The following is a 16,507-nucleotide window of genomic DNA, read 5'->3' as shown; positions in this document are numbered from 1 at the left end:
CTAAGTACATACATGTGCAAACTATCTTAAATGCACACACAAGAATTTCTGCTCGTGACCATACTGTCTGAGTACTACACACTGAAGCTCCTAGCACTAAGGTGTTAGGCAGAAGAGGAGCAGATTAGCACCATAAAAAGCACATATCACCGACATCACACAATATTATGGGATCCTTCTGATTGAGGGTCACTCAGCTGCCTTCATAAACATCAACAGAGGTAGCTGAACACATGGGATAGTGCTGTTTATTGACTCTCTGCAAGATGTAAATGTTTCTATTCTAGCTAGTGAAATTTCCTTTTCTGTAGGAAATTCTGATATTTTGGAAACTAGTGTTGCTAAAATGTCAATGCCTTTTGTGAAAGTGTTTGCAAGGAGTGGTTCAGCAAAGTCAAACCATTTCATTTAGACTCGGATTAAACTGTTGTAATTATTATAGATACACTAAGTTTACAATACATACATCAAATGCAGAATTAACACTAGCATTTCATTCTATGTAATAACAATGTTTTGAAGAAACTGCGTTTTCTAGCAGAAACTGTTGTGTTGAAAGGAACAACAGCATGAGAACAACACCTGGAGCTATTTCTCATGGTCAAGTGGCATAAGATGATATAGGTGCAATTTACCCACGCAGAAATAGCCAACTTAAATCTTCTGCCCTCCAGGCTCCTATTTTTGGGGCTCCCAAGGGATTCCAGTGGTTTCTGATGGTGGCAGTTAGTCTTGTACTTTCAGAAGGAGACCACTCCTTCACTGACACACAGCCACATGCCGATTCCCTGGGATTGCTGCTGTGTCTGAGTGTGCTTGCTCAGACTGCTGTACACACACTGGGTGCATGCTGAGACACCCTAGCCTCTGGAGCAAATGCTGCTTTTAGGGGACTTCCATTGCCCAGGCTCACTGCAGTACCAAATGTAAAGTGACTAGGAACCGACATGTCTTTATAATGCAGAGGGGTGTGAGGGGACCCTGTATGCAGAAAGGTGAATGAAACTACTTGTTTGTCTCGTTCTGTTCTGGGGTAAGATGTGAACTTTTGGTCCCCTTTGGCATAATGGATTGGCCCCTCTTTTCTTTCGGCATCTGGCCCATGCATCTAAAGGTATTATCCTTTGTCAATCATCTCCCACAACTCTAGCAACAATTAAACCCTCTTCCAGCTATGCAGCCCCCTTCCATTCCAGCCTTTAACTCCAATGACAGACAACACTAGGGGCTGTTACCACAGCCACAGGCACCTCTCCAGCTTGCCCCCACCTGACCATGCTCTGCTCTGTGTAATTGCTCTATACTTACAGCTCCTCCAGGAAGCGCAGGTGGCGGAGAGTCCTAGGCTGCAGCTGGCTAATGTTGTTCATGCTCAGATCTCTAAGAAAGAAGAAAGACAAAAATTTCTGATCAGTTACTTTGAGTTATTTGCATAGACTAAATGCTTCTGCCGGGGGTGGAGGGCCTTCCTCTGTATGTCACTTTGCTGCTAAGGAAGAAAACATTTCAGAGAGAAAAGCCCTTTCAAGCTTCATCATCAGCATCTTCTTATAGGCCAGGCTATGCCTGCAACATCAGCCTGCAAAGTGGATGGAAGCAAGTAACCACAGTGAAGTAACCACTTCCTCAGGGAGATCTACTTGAACTTCTGCAGGCTAGAAAGCAAATTATGACAATTCCTAACAGCACAATGAATATTAGCATTTCACTTATTCCTGGGACTAGACAGGAAGCCCAACGATACTAGAACAGTGTACTATGTCTTTGGGTCCCAAAGCATCTTTCTGTCACCACTAGGCATGTCAGCTCTTACAGACAGCTTTTCCAGGGAATTGATACACAACTGCTTTTGAGGAGATAGCAAGCTGTGGAAGAGGGGTGCATCCTATAGAACAGGCCTACTCTAAACTGGAAAAACTAGAGGACAACACCAAGAATTAGGGCCTTAAGCCTGCTCTGTGGGTGACAAGGTCTAAGTTTAGGGTGCAGAGGGAATCTATCTGATTATACTAGTCTTAGTCTTTGTGGTCTCCAGCTAAAGGCTCACTTTCTATCTGCTTAGAGTCTGACAAACTCTCAGTGATGCAGATTGTGCAGGGACCAAAGGGCCCAAGACATCTACTGAGTCTCAAACCCTTAGCCCATACAAAGTCATTGCATGTTGTCCACAGCAGGAGCTAGAATTCTGGGGCTGTCAGGTCTCAGGATATAAAGGTAGAAGAGTCTGCAGCAAATGGTGCATTAGACTGGCTAGTAGTTGGAAAAAAGAAGGATACTTTTTGGTTCAGAGGCTCTTCAGGAGGTCTGGTACTTAATAGCTGCAACCCTGCCCTTATGGGCAGCTACTTATAAAGCTAATAGCACCAGTTATTACAGAAATGTAGAGCAAGTTGTGTCCAAATGACTGCATGTGAGCATCAATTTTAAAACTATGGAACAATGAGACTGAACCACAAGCTGATATATTTAAAAACAATGGGAATGAATGGGCCATTTTCCCTACCAAGCCAAGCAGTAAAGACATCCTACTCAAATGCCATCTTAGGCTCTGGCTGGAACTGTGTGAAGCAGCAGGGACTGTTTTTGATCATTGTATATATGCAGTATAGCATTTGTCTCATTCAAACTGTAGACTAGGTGGGAAAGATAGTCAACCTCCTCTCTTGTAATGTAAGAATAAGGAGGCATAATATAAAAATAGATTAATTTTACTTCTTCTTTCAGTAAATCTCATGAGCCTAAGGGAAGACATGACACACCAGTGTCAATGGAATCTGTCTTGGAGTTGTAACCACCTGGGGATGGACAAATGCCTGGAGGAAGGGAGTTTACACCAAGGGCAAGAATTGAGACTAAGTTAGAAGCATGAAGGATGGTAAGAAAGCTCTCTGACCTGGCTCCTGTCTTCACAACACACTGACATTTCAACTGAGACTCTGAAGACTTAACATACTGCAGCATTGTTAGTGCTTCAAAGGTTGTGTATCAAATGTCACGGAACATCATGGGCTGGCTTTGGGCCCTGAGTCAGAAATCACTTCAATGGAAAATAGATTTATTGAAAAAGTACTCTAATTGCTTTGTGTTCTTTAGCTAGAAAATGCCAGAGTTTTGCTAGTAATGAAACTTAAAATGTTTTTCTTTTTGGGGGGGGGGGAGAAGGGGAGGGAATTTCATCATTTTGCCAGTTTTCCACAAAAACTTAAACATTTTGACTAGAACCCTTTGGCACTGGTGGAGACTAGATTCACCTAGGGAAGATACAAAACCTGCCACCGCATTTCATTTGGAGGCATGTCCTGTGACAAAACTGGACAGTTTCATGAGTTCTATTTTAAGAGACTCCTGTCAAAGTTTATTTTTCTTTTAAAAATTCCCATCTCCAAAAATGTGGTGGAAAAATCCCAAAGTGGTCTATGAGAATTTGTAATTCTGTTGTCAGAATGAATATAAAGTAAGATTATTGTCTGTACTGTTTGGTATCCAATACTGTGCTTTACATTTGGGTAATATTATGATATAAGAGTTAAAGTATTATTTTGTGCAGCTTCTATTTTTATTTTTATTTTTAAATCCCCAAGGGCAGTTGCTACTTAGCACCCATTAAAACATCTTTCTTTTTCTACATCAAAGTGTCTGCTGTTTACATTGTAATGAATCAGTCTGATGTTACAACATGTTGTGAAACTATGTAAAAATAACAAAAAATAATGTAAAATGAAAGACTGTGAAACAAAATATAGACCTGAAACAAGAAAATGTGCTCAAAATTGAGATTTATTCCTTAAGTTGCCTTCTGCCAATAATTTAGGGAATACAGTGCTCGCCACAGAAGCCACTTTTCAAATTTCAGATCATTGTGATTTAGGTGTCCAGACCTTCCTAGGTGCAATGGGGACAATAGTTTGTCCACAGCTTGGGCTGATGAGGAGAGGTCATGAGGAGAGTGCTATGAGGGACATAGTACTTAACACCAGTCATACCCATGGCAAAGAAGTGCGCAGTGTGCAGCGCGGGGAAGACAAAAGATGTTTCAATCCCTTCTTTCCTTCCTAGTAAATCTATGTCTCCAGAAAAAGCAATTCCCATTAATCAGTACCTACACCGCCTAATGAGAAACAAAATGCACTGGCTTCTTGAGAAATATTCCTAAAGATAAAGAGAGAAACACTGTCATCCCATCACTCTGTCAACCTCAGTTTCACTTAGTGATTTTTTTCTTTCAATGATCTTCTCCCTTCCCTCATCCTTTTGCATTAATTCTCCTGTGTGATATCAGAGTAAAATAATTTCCATGGGAGGCCCCACACCAGCACCTCTACAGTAGTGGGCATCACAACTGGCTAGTGTCCCTGAACTGTCCATAGCATGAGGGTAGCATGGAGGGGATGGAACAAGGACAGATGGTATGAAGGAAGACAGTGCCTCTGAGGCTGGAAGTGAACCTCCTGAGCATTGTTCTGGACTCAATGATTTTCCTAGTCACTAAAGTATGAGATGTTTCTCCACAGGCTGTCCATGCTTATGTGAAAGCTGAGGCATATAATTCCTGCCTGAAGTGGTGTGGGAGTAAATGTTTGACTTATTACTTATGCAAACATATTGTTGACTTATTGCTGTATTTTCCCAAGCTTGTGCTTTTCCTCTTAGTAGAGTTTCTTACATTATGCACATCCCCAGTGCATGCAACAGTGGTAATACTTCCTGTCAAGGTAATCAGGGAAGCTCTTTATCTCTTTGAACATTTATGTCTGGTCACTTGAGCTAGCCTCATTTAGTTCATTCTAAAAGGAACACATGGTATTTGAACCTGGCTTTTCCTCCTCCCCCCCTCTAGAAACATCTGGCAGAAGGATTATGGATTCATGGACATGGATTCATGGACTTCATGGACTACATGCCCTTTCTCAGCTCTGTCAGTTACTCTGGCTTTTCAAAATAGCTCTCTCTTTTGAGTGACTAGCATCTACTGGAGTCAAATGAGTGCTGGGTAACTCATATCTAAGCATGGCTATCATCATTGGCACTGCAGAAGCAATCACACAGATGGGGACCACACTGAAGCAAGTAGTATACAAAGCCACAGAATACACAATTCAGATCCCACAGTTCCTTAAACCTAAAAGGAGTCAGAAAGGCAGGAGAGGAAACAGACAGGGTGACAAAGCTTTATGCTGGCTTGCGACCTAAGTTCAGCAAAAGAAGTGTACAATATCTCGCCTTTGATTTCCATGCCATACTCATGAGACCACACTGCATTGGCACTTACAACACTGGGACAAGCCATCCCTACCCTACTCTGTCCCAAAGCTCTCTGTTTCTCTTTCCCCTACTACTGATCTGACTGTCCTAGCAAGCTGTCAAATAATGGCTGGAAATCTTTCATTGTCCAATTATTTTGTGTGGCTGTGGTCTGAAATGCTGACAGTAGAGGGACACAAATTCCCCAAACTGAAACTGTGTTCTCATCTCACCCATAATTACCCATAAAACAATGTTTTTAAGGCCTGTAACATTAGGTGTTCACATTACTTATGTTTTCCAATGACACTGCACCAAAGCCATCATGGCTATAATCAGTGTGATTTAATTACACCCTGAATTCCCTAAATAATTCTAAACATTTATTGTAAGTATTTCTAACTAGTACCTGCAACAAAACTGAGACACAGTTCATGGAAACTGAGTCGATGTGTTTCGGCCTCAGACCTTAAAAATCCACTGACCCTCAAGGGATTCCTTAAATTATTTGCTTTGATGTCACCTTCTTTCATGAACAACCTTTGATTATCAGCTGATTAGCTTGTCTTCCTTACCAAAAAATAATATGACACAGACCATGCTTTGGGTGCTCCAGTAAGATTGTCTCTCACATTTCTACCAATGCTAAAGGATAGGTGCCACATATTTTAAGTCAGACGTGATATAAGCCTCAAAAATCTAAAGAATTTTTCTTTACTATAATTTCTCAGGCAGGTGGGATGACAACTGTTATGGCGGTACTCTGAAATATGAAGCAGTGGATGTCCCTGCTGGGAGCAGAACAGTTGCAGCAGCTCTGTCCAGCTCTGGTGAAGGCACCTATGATCCTTGAAGAAGCGCATGTTCTTAGGACAAAAGGTAGGTTTTTAAAGTTACAATATATGGGCCTACCTGAAGGGCGTCTTGTGAGCCTTGTCTAAGATAGGCCCAAGTGACGATACCCTCCAGGATGTACCTCTAGGAGCAGTGGGGCTTGATGTGTCTCACTCAGATTCCAGGGGGTCTAAAAACTAGCTGCTGAAGTCGGAAGTCCCAACATTCCTGATAAAGTACTTCCCAGGCCACATGCAAAGTGTTTCCTCTAAGATGCACCCTAGTATGAATTACCACAAACAGAGGTCAGCAGACCTGAAGTAAAACAGGATAAAGCCATGTTGCAGCAACACAAGGAGATTGAAGCTGCTCAGTCAGGAATGTTTAAGGTGAAATCTGAAGTGATATGGTTTCAGCTGAGGACAGGCACATATCCTGAAAGTCAAATGTGCATCTGGTTCAAGATTTGCAAAGTGCATATGAGAAGATAAATTCTAGTCTCCTGGGGGCCATCATAGGACTGGGATATTTGTATCTGGGAACAGAGAGCAGCTCCTTGCTCAATGAGTATGTTCCCAAGCCACTTCTTTGTACTCCAACAGGGTAGAAAGTCTGGTCATTAGCTCCAGTCTCCTGAAGTGCTCTTCATGGGACTCCCTCTTACTTGGCTGTACCAGCAGCCTGTATTGTCCTGCTGTGAAAGAAGGGGAAAGTAACTGCCTTCAAGCATACCTTTGCTTATAATGTTTCTGGGAGCTGAGGATGCAGTTGAGGAGCAGACCTTCAGGGACTCAGCAGGGGGTACACTGGATTCTCCACTGTTCCCTGCTGGTGATATCCCATACAAGTGGTGATATCTGGATCCTCAGTGTTTAGGAAAATGGACCTTGTACTCGTTCTCTGGAAGGAGACAAGGTTGTCCCAAAGGACATACCTGACTGCTATCTTCAGGTTTTGAGTCTATAGGAAACTAATAAGCATCCCAAATGGCAACTGTCTTCTCAAGCCTCACATTGAACCACTATACCAATAGCTCTGCATTTTCTAAGAAGACCAGGGTATTTATGTGGTCTGATTCCAGCACAGGCTCGATAACTCTGGCCTCTTTCAGTGCTCGTGCTGAATATATGGATTCCTGGATCATGAGAAAGAGCTTCCTCACGCTCAAGCAGTTGAGTTTGTAAGATGACTGTGGGGAGAAGATAATGACTTGGTATGGTCTTGATTAATTAATTGCACAACTATAGCACTAAGACCTCCTGGTTCCGATCCAGCAGTCTTTTTCCTATAGGAGATGCACAAAACTAGAGCAAAATTCTCATCCACAAGAATGAGAATGGTACAACAGTGGACCCATTCTCCCAAGGCATGGAGAACTCTTGTCTTGCTGAAATCACTAGACATGAGCAGTGTCTCTGTCTGTCTTCTGGCCACTCTCATCCTCATTAGCATTCAGCAAAAAATGTACTATTACACCAGCTAAAAAAAGAAAGCCCAAAGGTAATAAATGATGGTTTTAGAAGTTCTTCAGATTATGCTAGAGTGATTCATAAAGGTTATCTCTTTTTATCTTGAAATCTCTGAGGTCACCACCAAATGCATGAATTGCTTGGAGTACAGTTGGGACTGCAGGTAGAATGGTTCTTAGAAGCATAGAGCTACCTGAAATTTTTCCTAAAAGCCTATAGGTTGAAAATTACACTAAGACTAGACTCCATAAAGAAAAGGAGAAAGGGAAGATAAAAAGATCAAAGCAATAAGAGCTCATTTGCATTACACCATATCTAGAGGCACTGGCCCTGCTTCAATCCCATATTGCTGCAATAGGTAAGAGTAGAACTTTTTTCTACTCCCACTACTCCATATTTGAAAACAGATTAGTCACCTTAGACCATCCTCCGTGTGTAGATCCTGTCTGAGATCTCCACAAAGCTTCAGCAACAAAGACTCCATCAAGGCTGATTTGCCTGGGTGAGATTAAGCCCAGCCCAACACCAGCAGGTCTTCAGACATACGCTCTGTGCCATGACCTATGGCAAACATAGATGTCATACAGCACTGACTCCTCCACTTCCAGTTCCTCCTGTAGCTGTCCTGACTCTGCACTGTATTATGTGCCCTCCATGAATGAAAGCAGAAAGGGACTGGGCAGAGGAGGTAGTGCAGTTCTGCCCTTTGGAACAATTAACATGAGAACATCAGGGAATAATGTTTAGGAATCATCTGCCACATCAGAGCTGTTGGTGAATATCATCTCATCCTAGGGTCTGCTATGGGAAAGTCTGTCCACAGAAAGCAGAGGAGAAAGCAAGAAGATGTGTGGGGCACACACTAAAGGAGAAGGCAGAATGGTAAGTCACTTGGAATAATAGACTGCAGCCACATGGGAGCAGACATGGCTAAAAGTCAGAAAGCAGCTGCATCCAGAATATGCTGTGCTGTGGGACAGAGATGAAATTCAGATCAGAATGTGAGTGCATTTTTTCCAAAAAGTCAAAACTTGAATCTTGCTAATCATATTCATGAAGTCTTTTCTCTGGGGCTCCCTGTTGCTGGACAGCAACTGTCCTGGTTTACAGAGGAAATTCTGTATGATAATAAAAGGGGAAAACATTTGTACTGTGATAATGTAGAGAGAAGCCTGCTCATCTTGCTAGATACAGCTTTTTAAGCGTGCTAGGGTTTGATATCCTCCAGCTTGCAAGACCATTGGAGTATGAGCACTCTAATGCTTCTAGTGCCCCTTTGGATAAAGCTGCTTTCACTGGAATTGGAGAGCATATCTCATACACTAAGCCAAGAGGGCTGAGAGATATCTTTGGAGGGCATAAAAGAACTCAAAGCCTCCTTCTAGCATCTCTTCACTTCACAGATGGAGTAGTCAATACAGTAGGCTACTTTAGGTAGTTTGCTGAGCATAAATCTACCATTGACTATTAAAAGTGATTGTCTAATGCCATATCTGGCTCAAGGGTGCCTAAACCAGTGATTCTTAGGAGCTGGGGGATGGAGACTGCCATTGCCATTGCCATTCCCAGGCTGAAGGCAATGATTTCCTTATTCTTTTCCCTGAAGTCCTAAGCAAAAACATGAGTTCTGCACAGACTCTTACAGTCCTTGCTGAAGACCGAAGTACTCCTGTTTCATTGTTCTGTGTACCCAGTACTGAGGTTCACTGTTTTTTTGGTTTGACTCAGAATGTCAGCAGGAGGATTGTGCCAAGCGTGGCAGATTAAGGCAATTTTCAGACCATGCACCTGGGGCCCAGGTAGGTATCTGTGCTTATTTCAGAACACTTGCTGAATGTCCTGGTTGCCCTCCTGTGAGCTGGATAGAGTGCAGCTATTATAGTTTATGTGCACAGCTCGCAGTCATGCTTCCAAATGCATATCAGGGGCACATGTACCTGCTGCCATCCACACCCTCCTTTCCATTGCACAGAGTTTGCACAAAGTGCATTTGTCCCCACATATCCTAGCAAGACACCAGCTGGAAATCTAAGGAGAGAGGGTTTAAGCTGGAAGAAAAAGCTCTTTGAATACTAAATTCCACTCTACTTGAAAGGTGAAAGCCCTGGTGGACTCCTTCTAACATGCCCATACTTAATGGGCACATCAGAGTCCCCCTGCACATCTGGCCTAGAGCAATCATCTCTGTTCTGTTTCTCTTTATTGCATACATCCTGCCATCACTGACAACTTCTGACCCCTCCCTCAGCTGTTTTTGCGAGTCCCAGACAATTGGTGCTCACTGTCTCAAGCCCCTCTCCAGCCCCACTCTATTCATTTTCAGACCTGTTGAAATGAGATGGCAGAGCCCCAGGCTGGTGGGGAGGAAAACACTAGCCTATAATAGACCAGAAGTATATGAAAACTTTCTGGTTTCTTCCACATTGAGGGGTTCTGGCAGCATGCAGCTATTCCTATTAGCTCTCTGGCTGGCAAGAAATATAAGAAAGGATCTGTCAAGCTGTGTGGATCACATGAAATGTACAACTTCAACGTGTGACAAAGCTGCTCTGCAGAAACAACCTGTTGCTGAGCTGGGGAAGAATCAGGGCAACGCACTATTCAGAGTGCTGGTCCAGGCTGCCTCTCTCTTTACAAGCTGTATGTTCAGGGAGTTACATCAGTTTGCACAGGGCACAGAATCTGATCCCAGAGTCCTAGGATTGACAATTAAAGAAGTACACAAGAACTAGAGGGCTCTCAAAGATCAGAGAGGTACTACTGAACCTCTACAGAGCTGGTGTCCATCATGAACCAGAAGAAACAGGAAAAAATTGGAAATATTTTTTACAGAAGATAAATTCTGATATACTTTTTAGTTGAAAATGTCAGAATGACTGACTGAAATATTTTATAAGGATATCAAAACACTTCATTTGGTAAGTGCTAATTTGTGATAATGCAGTATTTAATTACCTGTATTACCTACATATATTAACCTAAGACTGAATTTTGAAAAGTCAGAAGTAAAATGAAACCCAAATCAAACCAAAATCTTTCACTACAGATTCAAAATGCTCCAATATTTTTCATTCAAAAATTTCAATGTCTGCCTTGCCTAGAAATTTCTGGTTTTAACAAAGAGTAATTTTTCTTGTAGGAAACTCTTCCTCAAAGAAAGATCTTGTTTTCCTGTGCATTATAAAGAGACCCTTTGTTGCTCAGGAGAAAACTACTAGTATGAGGCACTTTGGGGTGCACTGTGGGAAAGGTCTATGGCACTGAAGGAAAGCCTGGTCTTGGTGCTAGGCTGTGTTTAGGCACAAGAAGAGATATTCCCCATCTCCCCCTGATGGAAAGATGATGAGTTTCTCTCTTTATTTCATTGGCAAGCTGCTTTGAAGTAGCCTGTGTTATTTCCAGAGATGTGAGTGCCCTGATTTGAGAAACCACATGCTAGTACCATGATTCAAGTGGTACTGATTAGTGCTAGTACTGATTCAAGTGTCAGAGGGATACCAACACGCACACAAAAAAATAAAAATAAAAAAAAGCTGACATAGGGAGTATTACTTCCTCTCCTTCATGTGACCTCCTAGATTTTCCAAATTTGATGGCAACACCGCAGCTCCCATTCTCTCAAAAATAGGAGTCCAGATAACAGGTTATGGAGCCTATTACCTGGTTTGGCACTTTTGGACAGATTCTTCAAAGTTCCTGTAAAAGCACAAGAATTTTGTTGGCAAGAACTAGTAGGAAAAGATTAGATGAGAAGCCTATGTCTTCCTACTTCCTGCTTCTGGATCCTCAGAGCAGGTTGTTAGCTCCACTGATAACTGATTTCTCTCATTCTCTCATTGAGAAGGTGGAAAAGGTCAGAAGAAAATGAGCAGTTAATCTGCCAGATGCAAGCTGATGGCTTTATGCCAAAATCCTTGACCTCACAGAGAGGAATAGCTTCTACAGTACTTATCAGAAAGCCTTCTGAAGATGAAGGACGTAGAACTCCAAGGGTTAAGATCCCAGGCAGGATTTATCTCGAGAAGGTTGTCTAAGTGAAAGGGACACTCCTGTGAGCACAGCCTGGCTTGGTTTGATTTGGCTGTGTGCAGCACCACTTTCCTAACCACTGTCCTCTCACCACCATGCTGCGTCCAACCCTGAACTCCCCCTATGCCCAAGATTGTATTTCCCATAGTGGCTGCTGTGGTCTATTTATCCCAGTCAAGATGCTCTCCAGATTCAACACTCCCCAAGGACCCCTTGCAAGTCCTTTTGCTATAAGCTTTGCTTAGATTCTCACTGCTCTCATGACTTCTTTGCTGCGGGGTGGTCAGGATGGCAGCTAGGGTTCTGATGAGGCCTGCATGCAACAAAGAGGAAAATAGGGCTGCAAGTACACAGTGCATCTAGAGACATATGCATGCGTCTATGACATGCTGTGGAGAACGTGTGTGCACTACACGTGCACTGAAAGACGCCAGTCTCAACCTGCAAACAGACATTCTGGTAATGGGCATGGCCTCCCGGTCTCTAAATAGCTGCTCAAAAGCCAAGAGAAAGCCATCAGTCTGAGAGCTGGCAGGAGGGACTAAAGTAGGCACTACTCTGGCTTGGGAAATAGTTCCCAGAAAAACTTATACTTTGGCCCTTGCCATATTTATTTTTTAAAAATTTAGAGCTGCAAAAGACTCTGGTTAAATGGCACTTTTTAAACAAACCTAGCCACCACCACCAACCAGCAAGGACAATTCAGTAACATAAACAACCAAAGAGCCAGAGATGTTTCTCATACCTGAAATAGGTTTGGAAGGATGATTTCTGATGTCTCTGATACTGCTCTAACCAACTCTTATGCCAGCTGTGTTGCAATGCTGGCTGACAAATACAAAAAGGTGGGCTCATATAACTTTTCCCATTTGGCTTGTAATGTATGATGAAGTAAAGTTTCTTTTGCTCTTGCTCTTACAAGCATTACTTTCAGAGTCACTTTGTAAACTTGAGTTCAGGTTCATCCCTGCCTGTTAGCAACATGGAGAGTGTTGGGATCAGCACCTTCATTTTTGACAATGTTGGAAAATCAAGCCCAGATTTTAGAGTGTTGATTTAGCACTCTAAAACTTGGCATTTCTTGGATATCCTGTTTTGCAAGCAGAACAACAAATAATCATAGCTCTTTCTTTGACTTGAGCGGGCATCAGCCCCACACGCTGCAAGGACACAGTTCTCATGCTGCCTGGCTTGACTTTAAAATGTGTTAGAACTTAATCTGGACTGCAGATCTGGATGTGAGGCCTCAGACTGCATCTCGCTGAGGTCTTTTCACAAGCGTCAGTCACCTGGGCATAGTGAGTACAGCTCATGCCCAGGTACAGCACAAGCATCAGCACAGGCATAGACATCAGCAGCATACTAGAGACAGGGAAGGTATTTCCTTTGCATCCTTGAGTTTTGTCCTTTGCTGAGGCTGTGGATGCCCAATGCTCACTATTGTCAGGTCACGTTAAGATTAGGGAATTGATGCCTGTCCCTGCCGCTCTAGTGTGGAGGACCATGAAAGCTCATGGATGTTGGTGCTAGACCCCTGTGCTTTCTAGGTGCTCAGTTCCCCACTGGTCTGTGGAACATGCTTCAAATATCCTGGCCAGCAAAGAGAAGTATTGACTTTAATGATTCAATAATTACCAAAGAAAAGCACTGCTTTAGTTAAGTGTTCCCCTCAGGTTTTCACACGCACCTTCAAAGCTGGTGTCCAGCTGCCAGCACTGCTGTACTGTGAGAGGCTTAGTGGGGGGTCTGTCTCTCAGGATATAGTCCCCCACCAGAGCAGGCTCTGAACAGCTGCCTCCTCATACCTCCAGATTGGATCTTGTCTGCATTGACCTGCACTGCAGGCACAATTTAGTTACTTAAACAGAGACCCTGAGATACCCTAGAATTCACCTTAGCTTTCAGCCATCACTCTAGTGGTTTCATGTGGGTCCTGTATTATATCTGCCCATTGTGCAAATGTCTCAGATTCCTCAGGATATTTTACATTGCACTTAGAGCTTCTATGCGGGCAACTGAATCCAACCCCAAAAGAGCCTGGTGAATCTTTGGCCAAACAAAAAGCCAAGGTTGTGTTCAATCCTGAGCTGGCAGATAGACCTCTGAGTCATCTTTCTTCTCTTACAAGCACTTTGGACCCAAGCAGACAGATCAGAAGGGTCCTCTTCCAAGCACGATCACAGAGGAACACGAGAGAGGTGGGAAAAGAGCTGCCAATTGTGAGGGGAATCACTGCTCTGTGCCAGTATGCTTTATCGCTGCTGCCGTGAACACAGGCTAAAGTGCACTGTTACGCTGTGAGGGCTTGTTTGCCTGTGGTGAGACATATCACAATGATAATGAAAGCTCCTAGTTGCCTGCCCCCCTGGTGACGGGAGGTAAGTTGCAGACAGAACTACCTATTGTGACAGTGGGATTGCAGAACCTCTCTTAAGGTTTGCAGTTGTTTTTTTAAACCTGATTTGTGGTACTGTGTTAGTCTTGAATGTGAGAACGTGTCACAGAGATAGGGGGTTACCTGAGCAGTTTGGGATTTTCAAAGAAACTTAAGGAAGGCCCTGAAAATGCTAACCACACAGGAAACTGGGTTAAGTTTTATCTGGGCCCTGCCTGTCATCATGGTGGAAATGGAATACATGGAGGTTATTCATCTCTTTAACAGATGAAAGTCCAGGCTCAGCTCAGAGGCCTCAGGCCGAGCTATCTGCGTTGATGTCACCTGCAGCAGAGAAGGTGAGTAGTACCGGCCCTGAAAAATATTTCCAGGTCATTGCATGTGTATCAAATTTGCAAACAGTAATGACATCTGCAGAGTGGCTGCCCTGAGAGGAGAAAACCATGCCATAATCTAACACCTGCTTAGAAACGAGACAGTGTCCAGGCTTTGCTTTTCAGCTCACTCATCTTGGAGATGTGTTCAGTGCCAAAACAAGTAAGAGAAGGAACAATCACGTCATAACAAGGCTGAATACATTTAATGTGCTGAAGCAGGAACAGAAAGCAATAATTCACTCTGGAGTAAAACTAGCTTGGGATGGTCTGGCACTGCTAATGATTTATATTTAGAATTGGGCTTGGCAGGTGCTTTTATGGAACAGAAGTCTGGTTTTCTGTCACATTCCACCTGTTCCAGAATAGTTTAAACTCTCCTTCTTCATGGCATGGCCAACCATTAACTCTCAGCTATGAAGAAAGCTTGCAAAATTGCACTCTTCTATTTCCTGGGAATTAGGTGGTGTCAGATGTTTTTGGGAAGGCATGATACTGGCTTTGATAAGAAATGGCCAGCCTTTTTAATGTTGTATGTCAAAGTATCTGTGTTACTTAGGAGAAACAAGTGGGTCCGAGAAAGACTCTGACTCCCTTCCTTACCCAGTCGTATCCTCCAGCTTCTTATATTTATGTGCCATGATGCAATCAGGTGGGCTGAGGAAACAAAGACCGTATGTTCCCAGCACTGTGGTGAGAGGGCAGACAATATACCCAGCATTGGTGCTGTGTGCTGTCCTGGTACGAGTGTCCAGAATGGGTTTTGCAGAATAGGCACTGAAAGGTTGCAATGTCCTGTCTTCCCTGATCCTGTGGCATTAGCTCATATAAGGTGATGGCCAATGTTAACATGCCTGAAACCTGGAGCTGGCCACCCAGCTTGTGAGGCAGAGAAAGGCACAAATGGGTCTGGCTCACCCCCAGCCTTGTCCTCACGGGTAATGTGGAGGCAGCTGGCTTGGCCACTTGGCCATGAAAATTGGAGCCCTAACTAACTGTCTCAAGTGTCTGTGGAGGAGACACAGGCTGTGATGCCAGAGCAGTGGGGAACATTGTGTTGTTTCTCTCATGAGACTTAGAGTAAAGGAAACCTCAAAAAATTTTCTTCAGAAAATATTCCTGCCTTCCTTTCTGTGTAGGAGGATGGATTTGGACAGAGGGAAAAGGGAAATATTGCCTTACTAAAGCAAGCAGGATGGGCTCTGAAGTGGGATTCACAAGCTACCCCAACCATCGTGTTGTCTAAGTATCTATGGCTGACCTCTAATATAGGGAGAGAGTGAGGAAATGTAAGAAAAGGAAGAGATAATTTAAGCATTGGCCTTCATGCCTGGTAACGGGGCAGTATTCCACACGACTAATGCTGTGTAACACAGACAGAGCATTGTTGATCAGTATTGCTACAGTCTGCCCTCCCTGCTGATAGCATCCCATCAGCTACTGGTGTTGATCAGTGTGTGGATGAGTTAATAGCTACGTAAGAGTGTCCTGCTCCAGAACTGCTCCGTCACAGCAGATGAATGATACTTGTATAGATACCCCAGCTCTGGCATTAGTAGCCATGTCTGTCCTCCCTACTGAACTTCCCCTACCACCCCCAGCTGAACTACCTCATTTGGACATGTGGGAGTCTGGGCTTTCTCCCAGGTGTGCTGAGGCACAGGAGCTATTCCAGAGAGTCTTGTGACAGAACATGTAAGGACCTAGTGCTTATTCTACTTTTAAATCACCATCATCACACAGTTCTCTCTTCACTCTGCCTTCGCTCTGAAGGGGTCTGGATAACTCCCACCATTATCTACAAGAGGTGGACTCTGTTGGCCTTCCCTGACCACCTGGACACCAGAGCTTTGGGCAGTGCATAGATTAAGGCCTGGGTTTATACACATCAGGGGTGTCCAACAAGTGTATCTACTAGGGTATCTATCAGGGGCAGATGCAAAGCTCACAAAGAGCAGGAAATCAGAAGACAAGATGAATCTTTTGAAGAAGGCCTATCCTGTTACCTGCACTCTTAAGGACCTCTGACAAAGTGCAAACATTGCTAGCTGGCCTCCAAAAAGCAGTGTGTAATAGCCTCAGCATGCTGTGGCAATGGGGAAGCCACCCACAGCACCTGACAGAGACAACGCTGATCTCAGTGACTACTGGAGCTACTCAAACCA

The 16,507-nt window shown here is 43.6% G+C and overlaps 1 protein-coding gene across 1 annotated transcript in view; it reads right to left on the bottom strand.

The window, feature by feature from the left end:
- The window catches only part of LGR6 (leucine rich repeat containing G protein-coupled receptor 6), a 166,713-nt gene that overhangs the window by 106,738 nt on the left and 43,468 nt on the right, over positions 1 to 16,507 (bottom strand). The window contains exon 4 of the mRNA XM_062594778.1: positions 1,309 to 1,380. Within this exon, the coding sequence (XP_062450762.1) occupies positions 1,309 to 1,380 (72 nt within the window). The remainder of the gene's footprint in view (positions 1 to 1,308; positions 1,381 to 16,507) is intronic.

Source organism: Rhea pennata, chromosome 25 (genome assembly GCF_028389875.1).
Source record: "Rhea pennata isolate bPtePen1 chromosome 25, bPtePen1.pri, whole genome shotgun sequence".
In the NCBI taxonomy this organism is placed as follows: Eukaryota; Metazoa; Chordata; class Aves; order Rheiformes; family Rheidae; genus Rhea; species Rhea pennata.
The sequence above is the reverse complement of the archived record's forward strand: the minus strand, read 5'-3'. Positions and strand labels throughout refer to the sequence as shown.